At 35.2% G+C, this 17,995-nt stretch overlaps 1 protein-coding gene across 1 annotated transcript in view; it reads left to right on the top strand.

The window, feature by feature from the left end:
* CSMD1 (CUB and Sushi multiple domains 1) overlaps window positions 1-17,660 on the top strand; it is a 510,216-nt gene extending 492,556 nt beyond the window's left edge. Inside the window, exons 61-66 of the mRNA XM_039322597.1 lie at window positions 596-640; window positions 4,340-4,501; window positions 6,120-6,232; window positions 8,698-8,785; window positions 9,566-9,698; window positions 13,210-17,660. Of these exons, the coding sequence (XP_039178531.1) occupies window positions 596-640; window positions 4,340-4,501; window positions 6,120-6,232; window positions 8,698-8,785; window positions 9,566-9,698; window positions 13,210-13,369 (701 nt within the window). The 3' untranslated portion in view covers window positions 13,370-17,660. The remainder of the gene's footprint in view (window positions 1-595; window positions 641-4,339; window positions 4,502-6,119; window positions 6,233-8,697; window positions 8,786-9,565; window positions 9,699-13,209) is intronic.
* Window positions 17,661-17,995: the final 335 nt, after the last annotated feature.

The following is a 17,995-nucleotide window of genomic DNA, read 5'->3' as shown; positions in this document are numbered from 1 at the left end:
TAAGCACATGTCATTGGCCATTGTGAGTTAAGAAGCATCAAATTATGCTGGTACTAGAACAGCAGGAGAGGCACTCCAAGATAAAAGATTTGTATATGTAGTGCAGCAAACTTGAATTGTTTGTTATATAGTAATATTACCAAGAGGTTTTCCAACCACTGGTGCATAGTAAGAAATATGACCATAGTCCTGGCTGTTTCTGGCTTATAATTATGTCATTAGTTTAGTAGAATTTAATTATAGATTTTAAATGTGTATAAAGACATACATGTACACCTTCATCATTACTAGTATAAGGCTCTCTGTTATAGCACTGTGGTTGATATAAAAATGTTTTTTTTTTAGAAATGAGAGCAGCAATTATCCCCACCATTAGCAAACTTGCCATGATGCAAACTTTGAACTCCTGATTTTTTTTATTTTTTTCTCATAAGTATACAGAACTATATCTGATTGAATATGTAATACAGATTTTAGCTATGTCTACCATAAATAATAGGCATATCAGAAAACACACAATTGCCTCAATCAAGCATTATGTATCAACAAATAAAAATATGTTTATAAAAATGATAATTTGTCTTTTTACTTGTAGGTAAAGGAGTGAGAGAAGTTAATGAGACAGTAACTAAAACACCAGGTTTGTATACGAGAACAGTTTTAGAACTAAATACCTTAAATTCTTCTGCAGTTTCTCATACAATAAAAATACTTCTAGCCTTTATCAGAACCACTTCATCACTGATATAAACATTTACCTAAATACTGGAATATAAGCTCAATTGTCTGAAACTGCACTTTTTTTTTTAAAAGGCATCCATTATTTTGGCATTATTTAGGGGTGTTTTCATTACCCTGCCACACACAGAACTTGTGAATGAGGTCTGGAGGCCAATTCTGCCACTTTATGCAACTTTTCTGTTTGGAAGGAATATGAAAGGGGTCTAGCAGTCCTAGCAGAAAACCACTTAAGTATGAGCAACCAGTTGCTGCAGCTGCCAAACAAGCCAATACAGTTCTAGGCTGCATCAACAAAGTGTCAAGATAATGTGTTACATCAGTATAGCTTTATACTGCTTGGAACACGCTGCATCCAATTTTGGTTACTGTCATATAAACAAGATATTGAGACTCTAGAAAGAGTCCAGCGAAGAGCAACAAAGACGATTAGAGGGTTAAAGGCTAAAACATAGAATGAAGAGTTGCAAGAATTAAGTATGTCTAGTCTAACAAAGAGAAGAACCAGAGGTGACATGATAGCAGCCTGCCAATATTTGAATGTCATAAAGAAGAGGGGGACAACCTATTCTCCAAAGCACCTGAGTTCAAGCAAGAAGTATTGGATGGAAAGAGAGATTCAACTAGGAGAAATTTCTTGACAGTAACAGCAATTAATCAGTGGAATGGATTGCATTCAGTGCACCAACAAGGGAGTTTTTAAGAAGAGATTGGACAACTATTTGTCCAGAATGATATGGGGTTGAGCAGGGATTGGACTAGAAGTCATTCACGGTCCCTTCTAACTCTGTTATTCTGTTATGATATATAGGACTGTAAGTGATCAAAAAGTGATTTCAAAAAATATTCTGAATACAAGCACACTGTGCACCTCTTCACTACTTATTAATACAACCACATCTTTTCCCCACCCCCTTGCAAGCTTGAAAAAAAGATAATGCCATGTTAAAGGAAAACAAAACCTAGTTAATGTTAATACAACTCTTAAAATCTTTTTCTGGCTTGTTCAGAAGCCTGAAATAAATTAGGCCATTCTAATCCATAACAAAAAGATGTGCTGTGCTTGAATGTACAGCATGGGTAGGTAGACAGAATATTTTAAATTATATGGTTCTCTAGTTGCACAGCCAATACATAATTTTATCATCATAAAACTAGATGGTGTTAGTTCTAGCACTAGAAACTAATTTCTAAAAACTAAAATTTAGAACTAGATTTCAAAAGACCTGTATATTATATATCAGAATCAAGAGAGACTATTGCTTTATATCAGACGATGTACTCTAATGGAGAGCCTTATCATAAAAGTAGGAGTTAAACACACCACAGTTGTCATATGTAAAAATCATTTTGTTTCCATCTTATAAATAGTGAGCTAGAGAAAAGCAAATATATTTAAATAATCAAATTCATTTCATAATGCATTTTTTAATTTGTTCAATTTTAAATTTCAGTTTCTCCTAGATTTGCTTAACTTTCAAATTCATAACCATGGTCTCAGAAGAGGATTTACAGGATTCACAGAGAAAAATACCATGTGACAGTAATGTGCAAATCAGCCAGGACATGATTTGGAAATGGAAAGTTTCTACTGAAATTTGGGATTTGAAATTGAAATATAATAAAATTACATTCTAAATTTGACCATTGATTCTATAAATAGGCCTTCCTCTTGAATCACAGTAGTCTTTGGGATTCTCTTCTTCCTAACTTTTCTTAAACAAAAACAACTTTTCAGAAGTTCTTGAATTCTGGTTCAACCTGTCATAGATTAAAAGCTGTCACATAAGAAAACAAAACACTAACTTTAAATATGTTCTTATCCCAAAGGATGTCTAACAACACCCATAGAACTTCCTTCCTTCTTCCTTGACACATGATCCTTGTAAGTGTTGTGATATATGCACATATGGCATCCACACAAAATTACACAAAATTAAATAGAAGTTAAATAATTTTTTTTAACATTATGCCTAAGAGCCTGCGATTTGAAGATCCTGCTATTTCCACCTAAAACTTAAGATTTTATATGAAAATGCTAAAGTTTTGTGAGATTTCAGAGATTTTATATAGTATTGCTTTTTTATTATATAGTTTTTGTGTGGAGTAAGCTTTGGAGTCTCTGTGCGCCCTCACGAAACAAAATAACAACACTAGCAGCATTTAACTTTCATTGCCCAACGAAGTTTTCTCTGTACTGTATTTCCACTCGTATAGCTTACCCAGGTACCAGTGAAACATATATTGATGCCAAGAGAGAATAAGAATTTAACTTGCTCAAGAATGTTTATATAATTCTCACCTAGATGTTTCAGCCTGAGAGCTAATTAGCCCATAATGCTACAAAATGAAAAATTCATGTCACAAGACTAGTGTTCATAATTATCTGGCTACCTGTGCATTCTTTTCGGTGGTGTTATAACCTTACAATGCTTTCAGTGTGTCTTCAGTGTTGAATGTGCAATATGTCTCTTTATTCTTTAAACAAAATGTGTTTCCTGTGTCTCTCACTTACCAACAAAACTGAAATCTGAGATTAAATATTAATTAATTTGCACAATATAATTGATACTGCATGTTACGTTACAATCCACCTATTTCCTTGCTGACTGAGAGTTTTGTTTTTGCTTGTCTCCCAAATAATGAAAGAAAATCAAGAATCTGTGGCCACCTTACCACCATGAAAAAAGAGGCTAACAAATAAGCTTCCTTATATTTTAAACACAGTTACCATGAGAGTAACCAGAACGGAGAACATTGTCTTATTATAGGCATGAGCATTGGACATCACATTAATTTTTCATGAAAATTTTAAACTATGCACCAATATCCAATTTTTCGTGTATGATTCTCAGTGAAATAAATGGGATTTAGCCATGTCTACTATTTGTCAAGAATGCATCCAAACTGCCTTGAGTTATTTTTTTTTCTAATGGATGAATGCTTTTCTTAACTAAACATTATTTCAAAAACATTTCATTACAATGACCAATGTGCTCACATTTAAAAAAAAAAACTATTTCCTCATATCTTTTTGAAGAGCTAGAAAAGAGATTGAAATAGGGAGAGAGAATAGTTTCTTGAGATTTATTTTAAAACAAATTTAATTAATTTGGCATTTTCCTACCTATTTATTATGGAGACAATTTTTTGGGAAAAAAATATGTATATTGGACAAAGTTATGTATCCAAAGGAATACAGGGGAAAAAATATATAGGAAAATATGTGTGCATGTGTGTGTGTGTGTGTGTGTAAAAATCATGCACATTTGGGGGGGAGGGGAGGAGATACTATGAAAAAGGGAAAAGCAGAGTTTTAAATTAAGAAACTGAAGGGACTTGGAATCTATGCATGAAATTAGTTTACTTCAATTTGAAATTATTCATATTCGTATTTTATAACATAAAAAACCCAAACTTCTATACATCAAGGTTTACCAGAAGTGTTATCATTGATATATTAATATTTCAGATTGACATATATTGCCTATTATGGAACCACCTGTGTGCCGGCTATAATAATGTATTGAATAACTTGTTGAATTAAAAAAAGGCATCTGTTTGTAAACCAAAGTGATTTTCTTTTGTCTTTCTTCTTCAGTTCCCTCAGATGTATTTTTTATAAATTCATTGTGGAAGGGGTTTTATGAGCATCTAAGGAAAAGACAAGTTGCAACTCTTACAGTTGACTGGTTCAATGCTACAAGCAGTAAGGTGAATGCTACTTTCATTGACACATCCAGCATGAAACTTAAATTATCAGGTGAGATTAAAAATTGGACATCTGTTATTGAAGCTGTGTAAATGGTATGCTGATTAAATGGTCATGGACATTCATGGATATACAGGTAGTCCTTGTTTAACAACCCTTACTGAGACTGGAAACTCCGTTGCTAAGCAAAACAGTTTTTAAGCAAAACATCATGTGACCACTATACTTAGTGATGCCAGTTCTAGCAATCCTTCATGGGTCATTAAGTGAAACACACATGATGGTTGAAACTTCACATGACCATGACTTGCAATCTCCTAGTGTATTCCCCACTGAATTTACTGCAACAGTTGTAAGTGTGAGAATGGGTCATAAGTCATTTTCTTCAGAGTTACTAAACAAATGGTTGTTAAGTGAGGACTACCTATATATACTATTTCAAATCCTAGCCATATGTCTATTATTTCAGAACCCTGTGAAATAAAGTTAATCTTTATAGTTAAGTTTGATAGATATATTTCATATGAAATTGGTATTTTTTGCTCTGACAATTGTCATATTTTCTTTTTTATAAAAAGTTTCTTTAACCTGAAGCATACAAACTAACAATCTGGAAAACATATGTTGAAAAAGATATCTATTAAGTGGGCAAAATCACAGATGGTTGGTGAAAAAAAATGGAAACTAAATTTTAACAATTGTATTGCTATAGTTTGGACTTTATGATTTCCTAACACACTAAGTTAGTTTTTTCAGATAGAATTAAAGTCTGTACTCTCACTATTATGACTTTCAGTATCTGCAATTTCCATTTGATTTTTGGATTGGTATACATACTCATAATTTTCTTTTTGTACATGACACCCCATTTTACTCTGGAATCATTCTTTTTAATGACAATGGTAAAACATGGATTTTTTTTTACTAGTAATGTAATATTTTTGTGAAATATGTCATATTTAAAATGTTTCAGCATCAGTTGGCCATTAATAATTTTAGGTTAATATGCAACTGCTTTTATTTTTATTTTTTTAAAAAAATGGCTTGTCTTTTCAATGGCCTAAATTTAAAATGACAGCTAGTTTTCTAAACATATATTTAAACTTAAAAATTCTGTGTACTTTTTATAAATCGGTGTTCAGCCTGAAAGTACCACAGTTACCTCCTTAGAAGGAGTAAGTACTTTACTGAAGTGCTAGAAATAAAAGAAAAAAAAATTCTATGGAGGGTGGTTAAGACAGTGCTGAAATACAGACTTACAAGTTCAGTGCACACTTAATTTGGGCTAATTAGGACTTGTATTTGGACTTTGTAATATTTGAAGGCCAGAATTATATGTGATAGGTTAATCATATAAGTAAGTAAAATAGTATCAGCAGATTACTAGACAATTGATAAGTTCTGCTGATTTCATCATTGCCACAACTGTACTAGGATATGTTATAAAAATATTGCCATAACATTCAGGTAACGTATGGTCAAGTTTAGAAGCTTTACTCTAACCAAGTAGGGATTTTATTTGCCTTTTTACATATGTTTGCATAGTAACCGTGACTTAGTCCTCATTTTATGTAAATGAAGTTTAAAGGGTAATTAAATTTATTTCACGTACAGATTTCCTGAATACATATCCCTGTACAAAAGCTTGCTTTCAAATAATTCTTTTTAGGCACTTACAAGAAAGAAGAAGCTCATTTGCTTCTGAAAGTCTATCATGTTAAAAATCCTAAAGAAGGTTTTGTAAACAAGCTTGAAAACGACAAGTGGGCATTGGATGGCTATGTAAGTACACATCTCTGGAAAAAATATGACTGTATTCAACAATTTGAATATGTAACCAAATATGAAACGTGTAATTATATTTTATATAATATTGTGTACCATATAATTTTCTTCTTTGAGTGGGATCTTACATGAATACGTATATATTATACAGGTAATTGATTTACTCCCACAACTGAGCCCAAAATTTCTATTGCCAAGCCAGACAGTTGTTAAGTGAATTTTGCCTCATTTCCTGACTTTTCTTGCCACAGTTATTAAGTGAATCACTGCAAGTGTTAAGTTAGTAGCAAGTGAATCTGGCACTGTTTACATTTTGAACATGTGACCATGGGGATGTGGCAAAGATTGTAAGTGTAAAAAAAGGTCACAAGTCACTTTTTTCAAATAAATGGTTGTAATTAGAGGACTACCTATATGAGATTCGCCCCCCCCCCAAAGAAAGGATATATTTGGGTAAAGCATTTAAAGGCGGGTCTGGAGAAAATGCATTGATGCAATTGAAACATCCTTTCTCAATGCGTGAAAGCAGCTAAGTCCTCTGAAAGGCTTAGCGCATCTGCTTCAAAGTTTTTCTTTAATGATCTGCATGTTTGTGTCAGTGGTGGGATTCAGATATCTGAACAACTGGTTCTCTGCGTAAATGCAGGCCTGGGCCTAGAACGGATTTCTGGAAGTGGCATCCATGCACTTCTGGTGGGCCAGTCTAGGCCTGGGAGACCTCCTCCAGGCCTTTGAGGCCTGGAACGGACTTCCGGAAGCAGTGTGCAAACTCAACAAAATTTAGCTACCAGTTCTGTTGAACCAGTGCAAACTGGCTGAATCCCTCCACTGGTTTGTGTGCATGCACTGGCAAAATCTTCTGCTGGAAGAAGCAATCAGAAAAGAAAGCTGGCTTTTGAAGCATCCTTGAGGTATCTACCAGAGGATATAGCTATTCTAATACTTCCAATAGAGATAGTTGCAGATATCTCTAGTTGTTAATTATATTACCGTAAATGCCGGCGTATAAGACGACTTCCGCGAGCGCTGAAATCGGCGCCAAAGACGGGGGTCGTCTTATACGCCGAGTCGTCTTATACGCCGGAAATACTGGTAGTTTCCGGCGTATAAGACAACGTTCTAGGAATGCGGCCTGGCTATAAAGACGGGGGTCGTCTTATACGCCGGGTCGCCTTGTACGCCGGTATTTACGGTACATGCTTAACTGAAAGTTGTTATCAATAAATTATAAAATTCCCATGTTGTTTTTGAAAGAGATTAGCAATCATGTATCAACTGGTCCTCCTTACTGAAAAATGGGAGTTCCCCAGAGTGGGACTTATACTTGCTTACTGGCTGCCTTGTTTAGCAACCATTCAAAGCTATAGCAGGTTGGAAAAAGCCCAGTTTTGCAACTAATCCTCACCGCAATCACATGATCACCATTTGCGAGCTTCATAAATAGTTTTCAACAAGCAGAATGAATGGAGAACATAGAAATAAACATTGTTGTCCTGTGATGTCTCGTTTAACAACAAAAGCAGAAGGGACATCACTAGTCTGGCATAGTTACATGATTTTTCACTTAACAAACACGACCCCAATTGTGGTCATTCGACAAGGACTACCTGTATAGGTTTCAAATGTTCAAGTATTTCTCCCATGAATGCATATAAGAGTAAGGAAAACAGAATAAAGAGACTTTCACACAACATGCACCTGTTTGTGAAAGAATAACAGAAAAACAAAACAGGGAGGGACCTTGGGGGGTCTTCTAATCCAATCCCTGCTCAAGCAGGAGACCCTATACCATTTCAGACAAATGGCTGTCCAGACTCTTCTTAAAAGCTTCCCACAGCTTCTGGAGGCAAGCCGTTCCACTGACTACTTGTTCTCACTGTCAGGAAAAGAGAGATCAAAATAAAGAAAAGTCTATTTCACTGTGCCTACCTGCCTTCCTCTCTTCCTCTGTATCTCTCTTCCTTCACCCAAAAAGGCCAGAGGGAGATATTAAATATATCCATCAACTATTACTGAATAATACATGTAATATAAGCATATGCAAGCTTCATAAATTTCTAGTGTCTATTTCAGAAGAAGTACTTTACCCTCTGTCTCATACCTGCTTTTCAAAGTCTGTTTGTGTGTGTGCGTGTGTGTGTTTGTGTGTGTGTGTGTGTGTGTGTGTGTGTGTGTGTAGGTATCTCATGTGCCAGCACAGTTAATACACTTATAAAGGTATATGTCTTCAACAATGCTTTCATTTCAATTATTCATAAAGTCTGATTGTTAAAAGTATTTAAAATATGTTTTATATTTGTCAGTCATCTTGAGCTGCTTGGCTGAGTTGGGCAGCTACAGAAATTGAATTAATAGATAAGTAAATATGAAATATGAAATATGGATAAATTAATAACATTGGGAATTGTGGATTAGTTTATTATGTCAACAAATTGGTTTGAGACAGATTCTTTCTGTTTCAGGTGTCATCTGGGCTTGAAAGAGGTGTCTTTACTTATCAAGGTGATATACACGGAAAAGATTTTGGAAAATTTATGTTCCAAAGAGAAAGTAAGAATGCTTTCAGAGCACTCCACAGTATATTGTATGTCACTCCCATTAAATTATATTACTTCATTCACTAAGCGAGCAATTAGAACAAATAATTGTATTTGTTTTGCTGAATTCTTATCAAATTTATAATTCACCTATGTTAGATAAAATTTGACGTTATGTATCTATTTCAACTTTTTGATGCAGCTATTTCATTTTTGATACCACTGCAACCTAACTGAAGATTGCTTATATAAAATCTCTCAGTATAAATATTTATGAGCCATAGATAATGTATGATGATGATTTTATCCTAGTGCTTCAGCAATGCAATCCTATGCATGTTTATTGAAAAGTAAGCCCCAATTATGTTCACTGGGACTTACTCACATTGATTGCAGCCTAAAATACTTTTACAAATCATTAAAGTTTCCTTTGATGATTGAGAGCATTCTGTGCCATTTAAATCACTTAGGTTCTTTTGAATTTTGCATGTCTTTGAAATGAAAAGAAAATAAGTTTCAATTTCAAATCTACCAAGGATTTGGTATATCTCTTACATTTCTAATAGACCATACCAGATTGTCTTACTCTTTGATCCTAGGATAATGAAAATAGAATTCTTGGAAGACAGAATTCAAAGGATGTCCCCCTCTTGCATGATACCTGGGCAAAGAAACTCTTTGGTCTCAGATTTCCCTCTATCAATTTTATACACACACGCACACACTTTCCTGAAAATACATTTCCTGAAAATACAAAATACATTGTTGACATGATCCTTTATTTAACTTTCAGGTCCTTTAAATGTGGATGCCGATCACTCCAATCACAGCTATGGTACAAATAGCAGTTCTGTGGCAGCTGCCATCCTAGTACCCTTCTTTGCTCTAATATTATCAGGGTTTGCATTTTACCTCTACAAACACAGGTATAGTAAACATCTTATGATCCCTTTAATGTTAAATGTGAAACTCGTTAACTAGTATGGTTCTTTCAACATGGCTTATTTATTTATTTAGCGTATGGCATACACTGTCAGGGAAATCTACATGCTAGACACAACAATGCGGTCCTGACAGCCTAAATAGCTAGTTCATTTTGTTCGGCACTTGCCTGCTATCCGCTGTGCACAGCAGGGGGTGAACAAGCTTACAACAGCTGACTAGCAGTGATTGGGTTTGCTGGCTCTTCCGAGCTCCTCTGCCAGTCTCACCTTGCCTTATGTTGCATTGCCTCTCATCCAGCCAGGTCAAATGCCGACTTCTGCTCTTTTCACTCAGACAAATGCTGCTTGATTTTTCCCACCGAAGTGTATCTACTCACAATATTGCATGCTTTCCAACTGCTGGATGGGCAGGAGCAAGGGATCAAGCTATGGAAGTGTACTCTATCTCACGGAGCTGGACTCGAATCTCCGGAGTGCAGACCATTTCTGGCCAGCAGCTCCAGCATCATTAAGCCAGTGTGCCACCGCGTCCTCTTTCAACATGGGTGACATGACCTCTTAGTACCAAGGATTAGTTAGCAGATTGTTTAAACCAATTCAGGTTTTCAGATATTCTTGTAGAATAATCCAAAGGTGGAAAATAATATTTCAGAAATAACTAAGATTGTATAGATCTGTGAAAACTCATCCTTACCACTTCAGAGATAGGGTCAAGGAATATTTCCACTTTAGAGAATGGGTCTTTCACAGACAATGTTGCTCCATTTTAAAAAGGCTTAACTGTAATTGTACAGGCCAATTTTCTACTAATCAACCGTATGCTCCTGGGTCTGGTTTTAATTGCAGGTTGTTCATCTTTGTTATCAAACTTGGGTGTTGGCCAGGACAAACAATTGCTTCATTATAGCTGTTAGCAAAGGAAATTAATTGATCAGGGTGTTATCTGCATACTGGTGGAAATTCACTCCAATATTCTGAATTCTTTCTTATAAGATTAATGCTATGAATGGATTACTGAACAAAATGGAGCTTGAAGTCTCTGAGAATCCCATTTTGGATACACTGGGAAATACAGTACAATTCATTGTAAAATGGTGCCAAGTATTTATCTCAATAAGGGAGATTTCTGCCATTCAATTCCTTGAAGATGTCATCCACCAAAGATCAGAGCAATCTGAGTGCCATATCCTGTCTGACGCTCTGCTGAGTTGGTCCAATCAATGTGTATCTCTGGAGTGTTGAGAAATTAATGAATGGTCACTCACTTTCCCCAACAGTTTTTAATCAAGAGAAAGATTCTTTAATAATGTTTTTATCATTGTCTTCATTAGGCAAGGAAAGACACACCCTTCTTGCAAAGTAGCTCAAATTATTTCTCTGAAATTGCTGGGTAGTTGTCACTCAAATAGTTGAATTGATCAATTAGTGGAATGGCTTTACCTTCAGAAGCTGTGGATACTCCATCACTGGAGTTTTTTAAGAAAAGACTGGGCAGCCACTTATCTGAAATGCTGTAGGACACGGGTGTCAAACTCGCCGTGTCATGTGACATGTCATGACATATTGTGACTTGTTTTGCATTGCCGGAGCTGGGGTGGGCATGGCCTCCGTATGATGCAACCGGCCCACCGGCTGGCAGTTTGACACCCCTGCTATAGTGTTTCCTGCTTGAGTAGGGGATTGGACTAGAAGACCTTCCTGCTCTATTCTGATTGATTGAAATTGTACTGCCTGCAACTGAGTGCTCTGTTTATAAGTATTCACACATACACACACACACATAGAAGTAAATACACTAGGACAAAGGAGTGGTAATTCTATCAGAAGTTGAAGAGAGTGGTTCAGCCCATAGTGTATGATCCAAATTGTAAATATAAACTTCAAAAACGATGTGTAGCCTTGCTTGCCAATCATGTTGAACAATTCTTTTTTGCATTATTTAAAAGCACACCGCAACCAAATAAATTGTTGCTATATGTAACTTTTAATATGTGCCTCTGTACAACTCTATAGCTGTATAGATTTCTGCAAGAAGTCTTCGTATAGCTCCTTTCAAGTATTTCCCGGATGGTCTAGCATGGGTTGATAATACATTTGCTTTGCAGGGCAACAAAGCTTGTCTGCAGAAATGACCTGGAAAAACCTTTAAAGAAGCTGGGTGCTCACCATTATGAAGGCTGCAGTTGCTTCTAGTCTTGGAGTAGAGGCATTTGGTTCATGTCAGTATACTTACAGAAGTGCTCCTTCAAATGATTTGCACTGCTGTAATATTTGTGCAGCTTTTCCAAATATATGCTTATGTATACATTATTCCTCCGAATATATGCCTTTTTATATGCAGTGCTCAAGCCAAGACAAATGCTAATTTACATGTACTGCATTATCATTGGTGGCCAGCTACTGACTGAAGCCTATTTGCCCAAATCTGTTGCTAGCACTACAAGTGAAAAACTATTACAAGTGGCAAACTATTATGTACATTACTAGCATTAGCTAATGAAAAGAAGTACTGTAAATCCCCCTGATATTTTTTTTTAAATTTACCTGCTGAAATCTGTTTTCACAATTACAAAAATGGGGAATAGCCTTGAAGATATTTCTTGTGATTTAGTAGGCTTTTAGACTTAAGGACTGGAATGAAAACATTTAAAACCTACCGGAAAGCAATTCCCATCTGTTAAACTCTATTTTAGGCAGCATCTATGAGTACATCTCTGAAATTAGTCTAAATAATTAATATAGTAGAGAAATGACAATATTTTCATCCTACAATTTAGTATGCAAAATAGCTAGCTGTATTAAGATGAAGGGTTTTTATCCTTAACATAGTAATTGAGAATGTTATGAATGGCAATTATATTGTGTTTTCTTTAGCAGTCTATGTGGCTCTTCTTTTCTTTTCTATCTGGAAGAAACATGTTTCCAAATTTGTCATGTTGTTCACTATATTTTCAAGATATATGCCCTAGTTTAAGTCTTTTTCACATGGGAAATGCTGAAGAATTTGACATTTATTCCTGTGATTATTTAGCACTCTCATCAACCCATATCAGGTGTAGGGAAATCCATTCAGTTTAGTGATGTTAAAGCAAACAAAAAATTCCTTAGAATGTTTTTTTATGCTATCCTCCAGAAACTGAAACTAGAATAGAATGAAAAAAGAGAAACAAAAGCACCCAACATATTCTTTTACTTCTTAGAAAAGATGTTACTAGTCAGATGAAAAAATTGGATTAATTTCTTGAATCCCACAATAATGTGGAAAGCCATGTTAGTATTTGTTTTGATATATCAGAAATGCTGGGTTAGGGTTTATTTTATCGTTCTGCTCCATACTTACTAAGCCAATTCCAGTTCAACTCTCTCTATATATCATGCCTTGAAATAGCAAAGAGTAATAGGAAGGTACAAATTATCTTATTTCTGTCACATTTCCAGCAGTTGAATCTCAGATTTTTCTTCTTCTTCTTCTTCTTCTTTTTTACACTTGCAGAACAAGACCAAAAGTACAGTACAATGGTTATGCTGGACACGAAAACAGCAATGGACAGGCGTCATTTGAAAATCCTATGTATGATACAAACTTAAAGCCCACAGAGGCAAAAGCTGTGAGGTTTGACACAACTCTGAACACAGTTTGTACAGTGGTATAGCCTTCAGTGCCCAATTTGACTGATTCATAGCCATACCTCTGATGGACAAGCAGTAATTCCTTTGGTGCCATATACCAGTTTCCCTTCTCCACTTGACTTCACTGCTGTAATCTTTAACATCTCCTGGCATAGATGCAGCAAGGCTTTTTTGCTGGAACCTCGGTCTTTTGGGGAATCAAGACTAAGATGATGTCTTTGTCTCAAAGGTAGATTTGAAATATCTGGCTATATTTGCTCCAAATTAAGGCACACTTTCAAGGAAGACTGCCAAGTCATATCCATCTGTCATATTTAAATGCCTCAGACCTTCACATTTGTATGTGGCTGGATGCCTTTCAATGCAATCTTCTGGGCACTCGGATCACTCCCTTGGGACCTATAACAAACAATAGCACCATAAATTATCCCCAGGAATAAGAACACTCTGAAGGAGATTTAAACAAAACCAATCAAAGGAGATGACAAACTTCCTCGGGGCCTGCACACATCTACGAAATGCTTTACCATTGAAACCTTGTTCACAATACAGCCGTACAGTATATCTCAGATGTTCATGTAGAAGGCAATCTACAAACTTCCCAGTCAGCTGTTGTATTGCAAAATGTTAATGCACAATTTTTTGCACTAGTGTGGTATGAATGAATAAGATACTGGTTAAAAAAAAAACAAAATATACAGGGTTTATACACACATTGTATATAAGCATTTGGCCTTTTTTTAATCCAGTAAATCATTCCATGACACTTTTTTTTCCCTAATACAGTATGTATGTTGCACAACAATCCATTTATTTAATCCTGCTAGGATAATTCATAAACAGAAGGAGACTATATTCTGATTGGGTTTTTTTTTCTATAAACACCAGAGCTAGGAATAAGAATAATTAAATGGATTATGAAGAGAGGGGTCCCATATCTACTAAACATTAATCCCAGTATTGTTTCTTCTCTGATGTGATTCATTACTGTCAGTGTCATACTGTTTAACAGCAGGGGGGTCAGGCAGCGTCTGCTGCTTGCCATGTACAAAATGTGAATAGTAATTTATTTTAAATAGTTCATAAAGCCTGTGAGCCTTGTGCTCATAAAACAGTCTTCCTTTTTGCATTCTTTTCCATCTTTTCTTCTTCCTCTCCACTGACATGAATTTCTGCTGTACCATTATGCTTTCAGAGGCATAGAACTCGGAGCTCAGTTTTATAGTCAACACAGTAACTTCCCACAGCAATCATGACTCTTTTCCATGGGTTGTATGGGTGTGTGCGCACATGTCTCTGTGTGTGTATCTCTGTGTGTGATTGTTTTGTTTGCTACATTTTTAACCAATACTGCTTAATGCTTTTGTAATCATACAGCTTGACAGAGCAAGTTTGAGATTTAGAGGTATTCCTCAGTATAATAAAATGAGCATAGCCTTCCCCTCCCCCCAAAATGGGGATAGGCTACAACAAAAATAATTGACAGATTCTTTAATCATGAAATTATTTGACAAATATCATTGATTCAATGTGGCACACCTATAGCATGGATCCACAAATGGCATTGGCATAAGGAATCTATAGCACTGTTGACAGGATTAAGGATACCTATACAAATAGGTACGATGGAATCAGACTTTGCTACTCTCTATTTCTTTGCTTAGTAGACTAGTGTGAGAACAAGGCATAAGAGTCTCTTTGTATTGTACTGGGCAATAGAGTGTCACCATCATATAACTGAAAGTCCAGTTCATTCAGCTTGCACAAAATGTTGACTGCAACTCTTATCAGTTAAGTCAACCTTATTGGTTACATCCAATTTTAGCTTGGATGCAATTATCTGGACAGTTATGCAATGATGTGCAAATACCTAATTCATCCTGATGGACTTAAGGACACGTGCTTATGCACTGTTATTTATATCATTACAGGATAAGTCATTGCTATTATTTCTCCTAGCTTCAGTGGGATAATAATGGGATATGTTACCACTGATTTAGAAAGAAAAGAAAAGAAAGAAAGAAAGAATTACTTTTAGGATTTTTCTTCCCCAAAGTTTCTTCAAATTAGTACACAAGACAAGTTCTAAACAGCTGCACAATTAACTCCTCACGTTCTCAGGAACACTGGGCTTATTTAAAATAACAGCCCTAAGCAACATTAAATTATTTTTGAAATGGAAAAATAGAACAGGATTTCAAACTAAATTAGTATATCACAAGGACCTCTTTTTGTGTTGTTAAGTGGAAGAAAACCCTTGGCAATCCAAATCTCTGGGTGCCTAAAGTAGCTGTTTGGATCTTGACCGTGATTTTGTCTACCCTCCCACTCAAAGTTTCTTTCTTTGCTTTTAATTCTTGTTGAACACTTTAATGACTAAATATGTTACCAAAAATTCAGTGTTAACAGGAAAGATGATAACTTTATGTTATATGGCAAGAAAAGTTTGCAAGGCAATCTGATCAAAATAGAAAACGTTATATAGTTTTGATGGAAGATACCAGCAATATCAATATATTTTGCTGTCTGATTTTTTTTTAAAGTTTATTCTTATAAACCTAGGAGATGTCTAGATGCCTTGCTTTGCTTCAGATGCTGATAATCTGTGAATATGCCATGTGCAGTTACAATTTTATATGATCTTCAACAAATGTTTGCATTCTCTGGAAGGACAGCAGTGTCAAGTTACATTTCTTGAAGTGTAGCTTCCTTGCTGTCTTATATTGTTGTCACTGGAGAAAGTCAAACCATCACTGCTGCCTTTGTAGTCACTTTATCTAAAATTATACTGATGGCAAAAGTAACCAAAGTTATTTAAAAAAAATACAGCATTGAGAGAAATAACTGATTTTTTTCTAACTATTACCAAGTCTGGATAAAATGTAAGAAGAGAGAAAATTTTATAATAGTGTTATCAGCATGTGTCCTGATTCAGAAATCTACCTGTGCTGATAAATGCAAAATATCTCTTCTCTTCTTAATTTCATTGCTTTGAAGTCAGGTGCACAGTAGAAGGCCTACTGGATGAGCTTCATCTATTGAAATGAATTGGGAGAACATTCCAGTTAATGGACTAGCATTCATTGATCACAATGAATCATGAAATTAGAATGATAGTTTTGCTTTTTTGTTCTCTTTTATAGTGTCTTTGTTTAAGATCTTGACTATGCTTCACATGTAACAGTGAAGTATAATTATATCACAAAGAGTAAAGTTGTTTATGCTACAATTAGAAGTCATCAACACTTTACCTAATGCAGGCAAAACCATTTCAGTTGGAAATATTTCATTTGAGTTGGTACTAAACTTTCTGCAGGCCCACTGATACTGGTGAAACTGCAGGAAAACAGCTTGTTTTGCACGTATAGTGTATCTATCCAATAAAAAAAATAGGTTTGTAGAAAGGCTTTTTTTTTGTTTTGTTTTTTTGGGTCACCTCTGTGCCTATTTTGTGTTCCATCTGTTTTCGTTACAGTCACATTGTATGCACTGACCAAGTTTGATCTTCCATTTCTTCCATTATTTTCAGAGCCCAGATCCTCAAGTGCCACCTAAAGTCTATTCACTTGAGTAGGGCTTGAGCTGCAGAGCAACTTGAAAACAAGCCAAGTTCCCTCAGTCGCTCTGGTATTCTCATGCCAAAGCAAGTAATGCATTTTTTTTTTCTATGAGGCATTTATAGTTGACTCTTCCCCAAGAAGTCTCAGATTGATTATGATAAAGCAAAGATGAACATGCTAAAAGAAAGAATTTTTAAAAAAGAAAAAAGAAAAAAAAAGGTAATGTGCTTCAAAGCTGTTTAAATCTGCTTGTATTACCCATCTTGCCTTTCTCCAGGCTAGCTGCAATAATTTTTTTTCTTCTGTAATATATTTTGTAAACTAAACAAGCTGTCATTCAAGAAGAGGGAGGGGGAAGCTGGCATTATGACCATCAACCTAATTTTCATTCTCAGTACTCCATTTTGCCATTTCACCTCATGCTGCTGTGACATGAAGTAGGTGCAAAAGAACTTTTTTGTACAGAGATATATTTTTTATGAAACATTTGTAAAATTATTAAATATGCTGTACTTTTTGATTAATGTAGGTAAATTGTTAAAAAAATGTTTTTACAATACAAAGAAAGAAAATCCTGTAATTTTCCCAATACTGTAAAATGCACCATCTTTAGCTGATTTTTTTCAGTTCTGAATCTATTCCACATGTATTAATATTAAAGTGGCCTGTTTAAAATATACAGTAATTTTTTGGGGCAAAACAAAAAAAAGTATAAAAGATTGTAATATAGCCTGTGCAATGCCACCTATCTTGAAAGCAAATCAAAATTCTAATTAAATATTTAATTTTAGATTTCCAGATTATTGTATGGCAGTGTATTGTTGTTAAAAAAAAATCTTCGACTTTTCTTTCAGTTGTCAGAATTTCTGCCAACCAACTTAAAATATACGGCACATATAACCAAACTTAACTTGATGAAAGGATATATTACTGCTCTAGGAAAAATATATATCTTCATTTCTCTGCGCAGTTTGAACTGCAAGCTGTGTAAAAGAATACACATGAGAATTAGGGCCTGGCAGCTATCTTAATATGAAACCAGGAGACTAGAGAGTATGTGTGGAGGGATCGGATGATTACTCTGATATA

This window comes from Crotalus tigris, unplaced genomic scaffold, assembly GCF_016545835.1.
Source record: "Crotalus tigris isolate CLP2741 ecotype Arizona unplaced genomic scaffold, ASM1654583v1 scf7180000024117.2648584, whole genome shotgun sequence".
Classification (NCBI taxonomy): Eukaryota; Metazoa; Chordata; class Lepidosauria; order Squamata; family Viperidae; genus Crotalus; species Crotalus tigris.
This window is presented reverse-complemented; position numbering and strand designations above follow the sequence as displayed.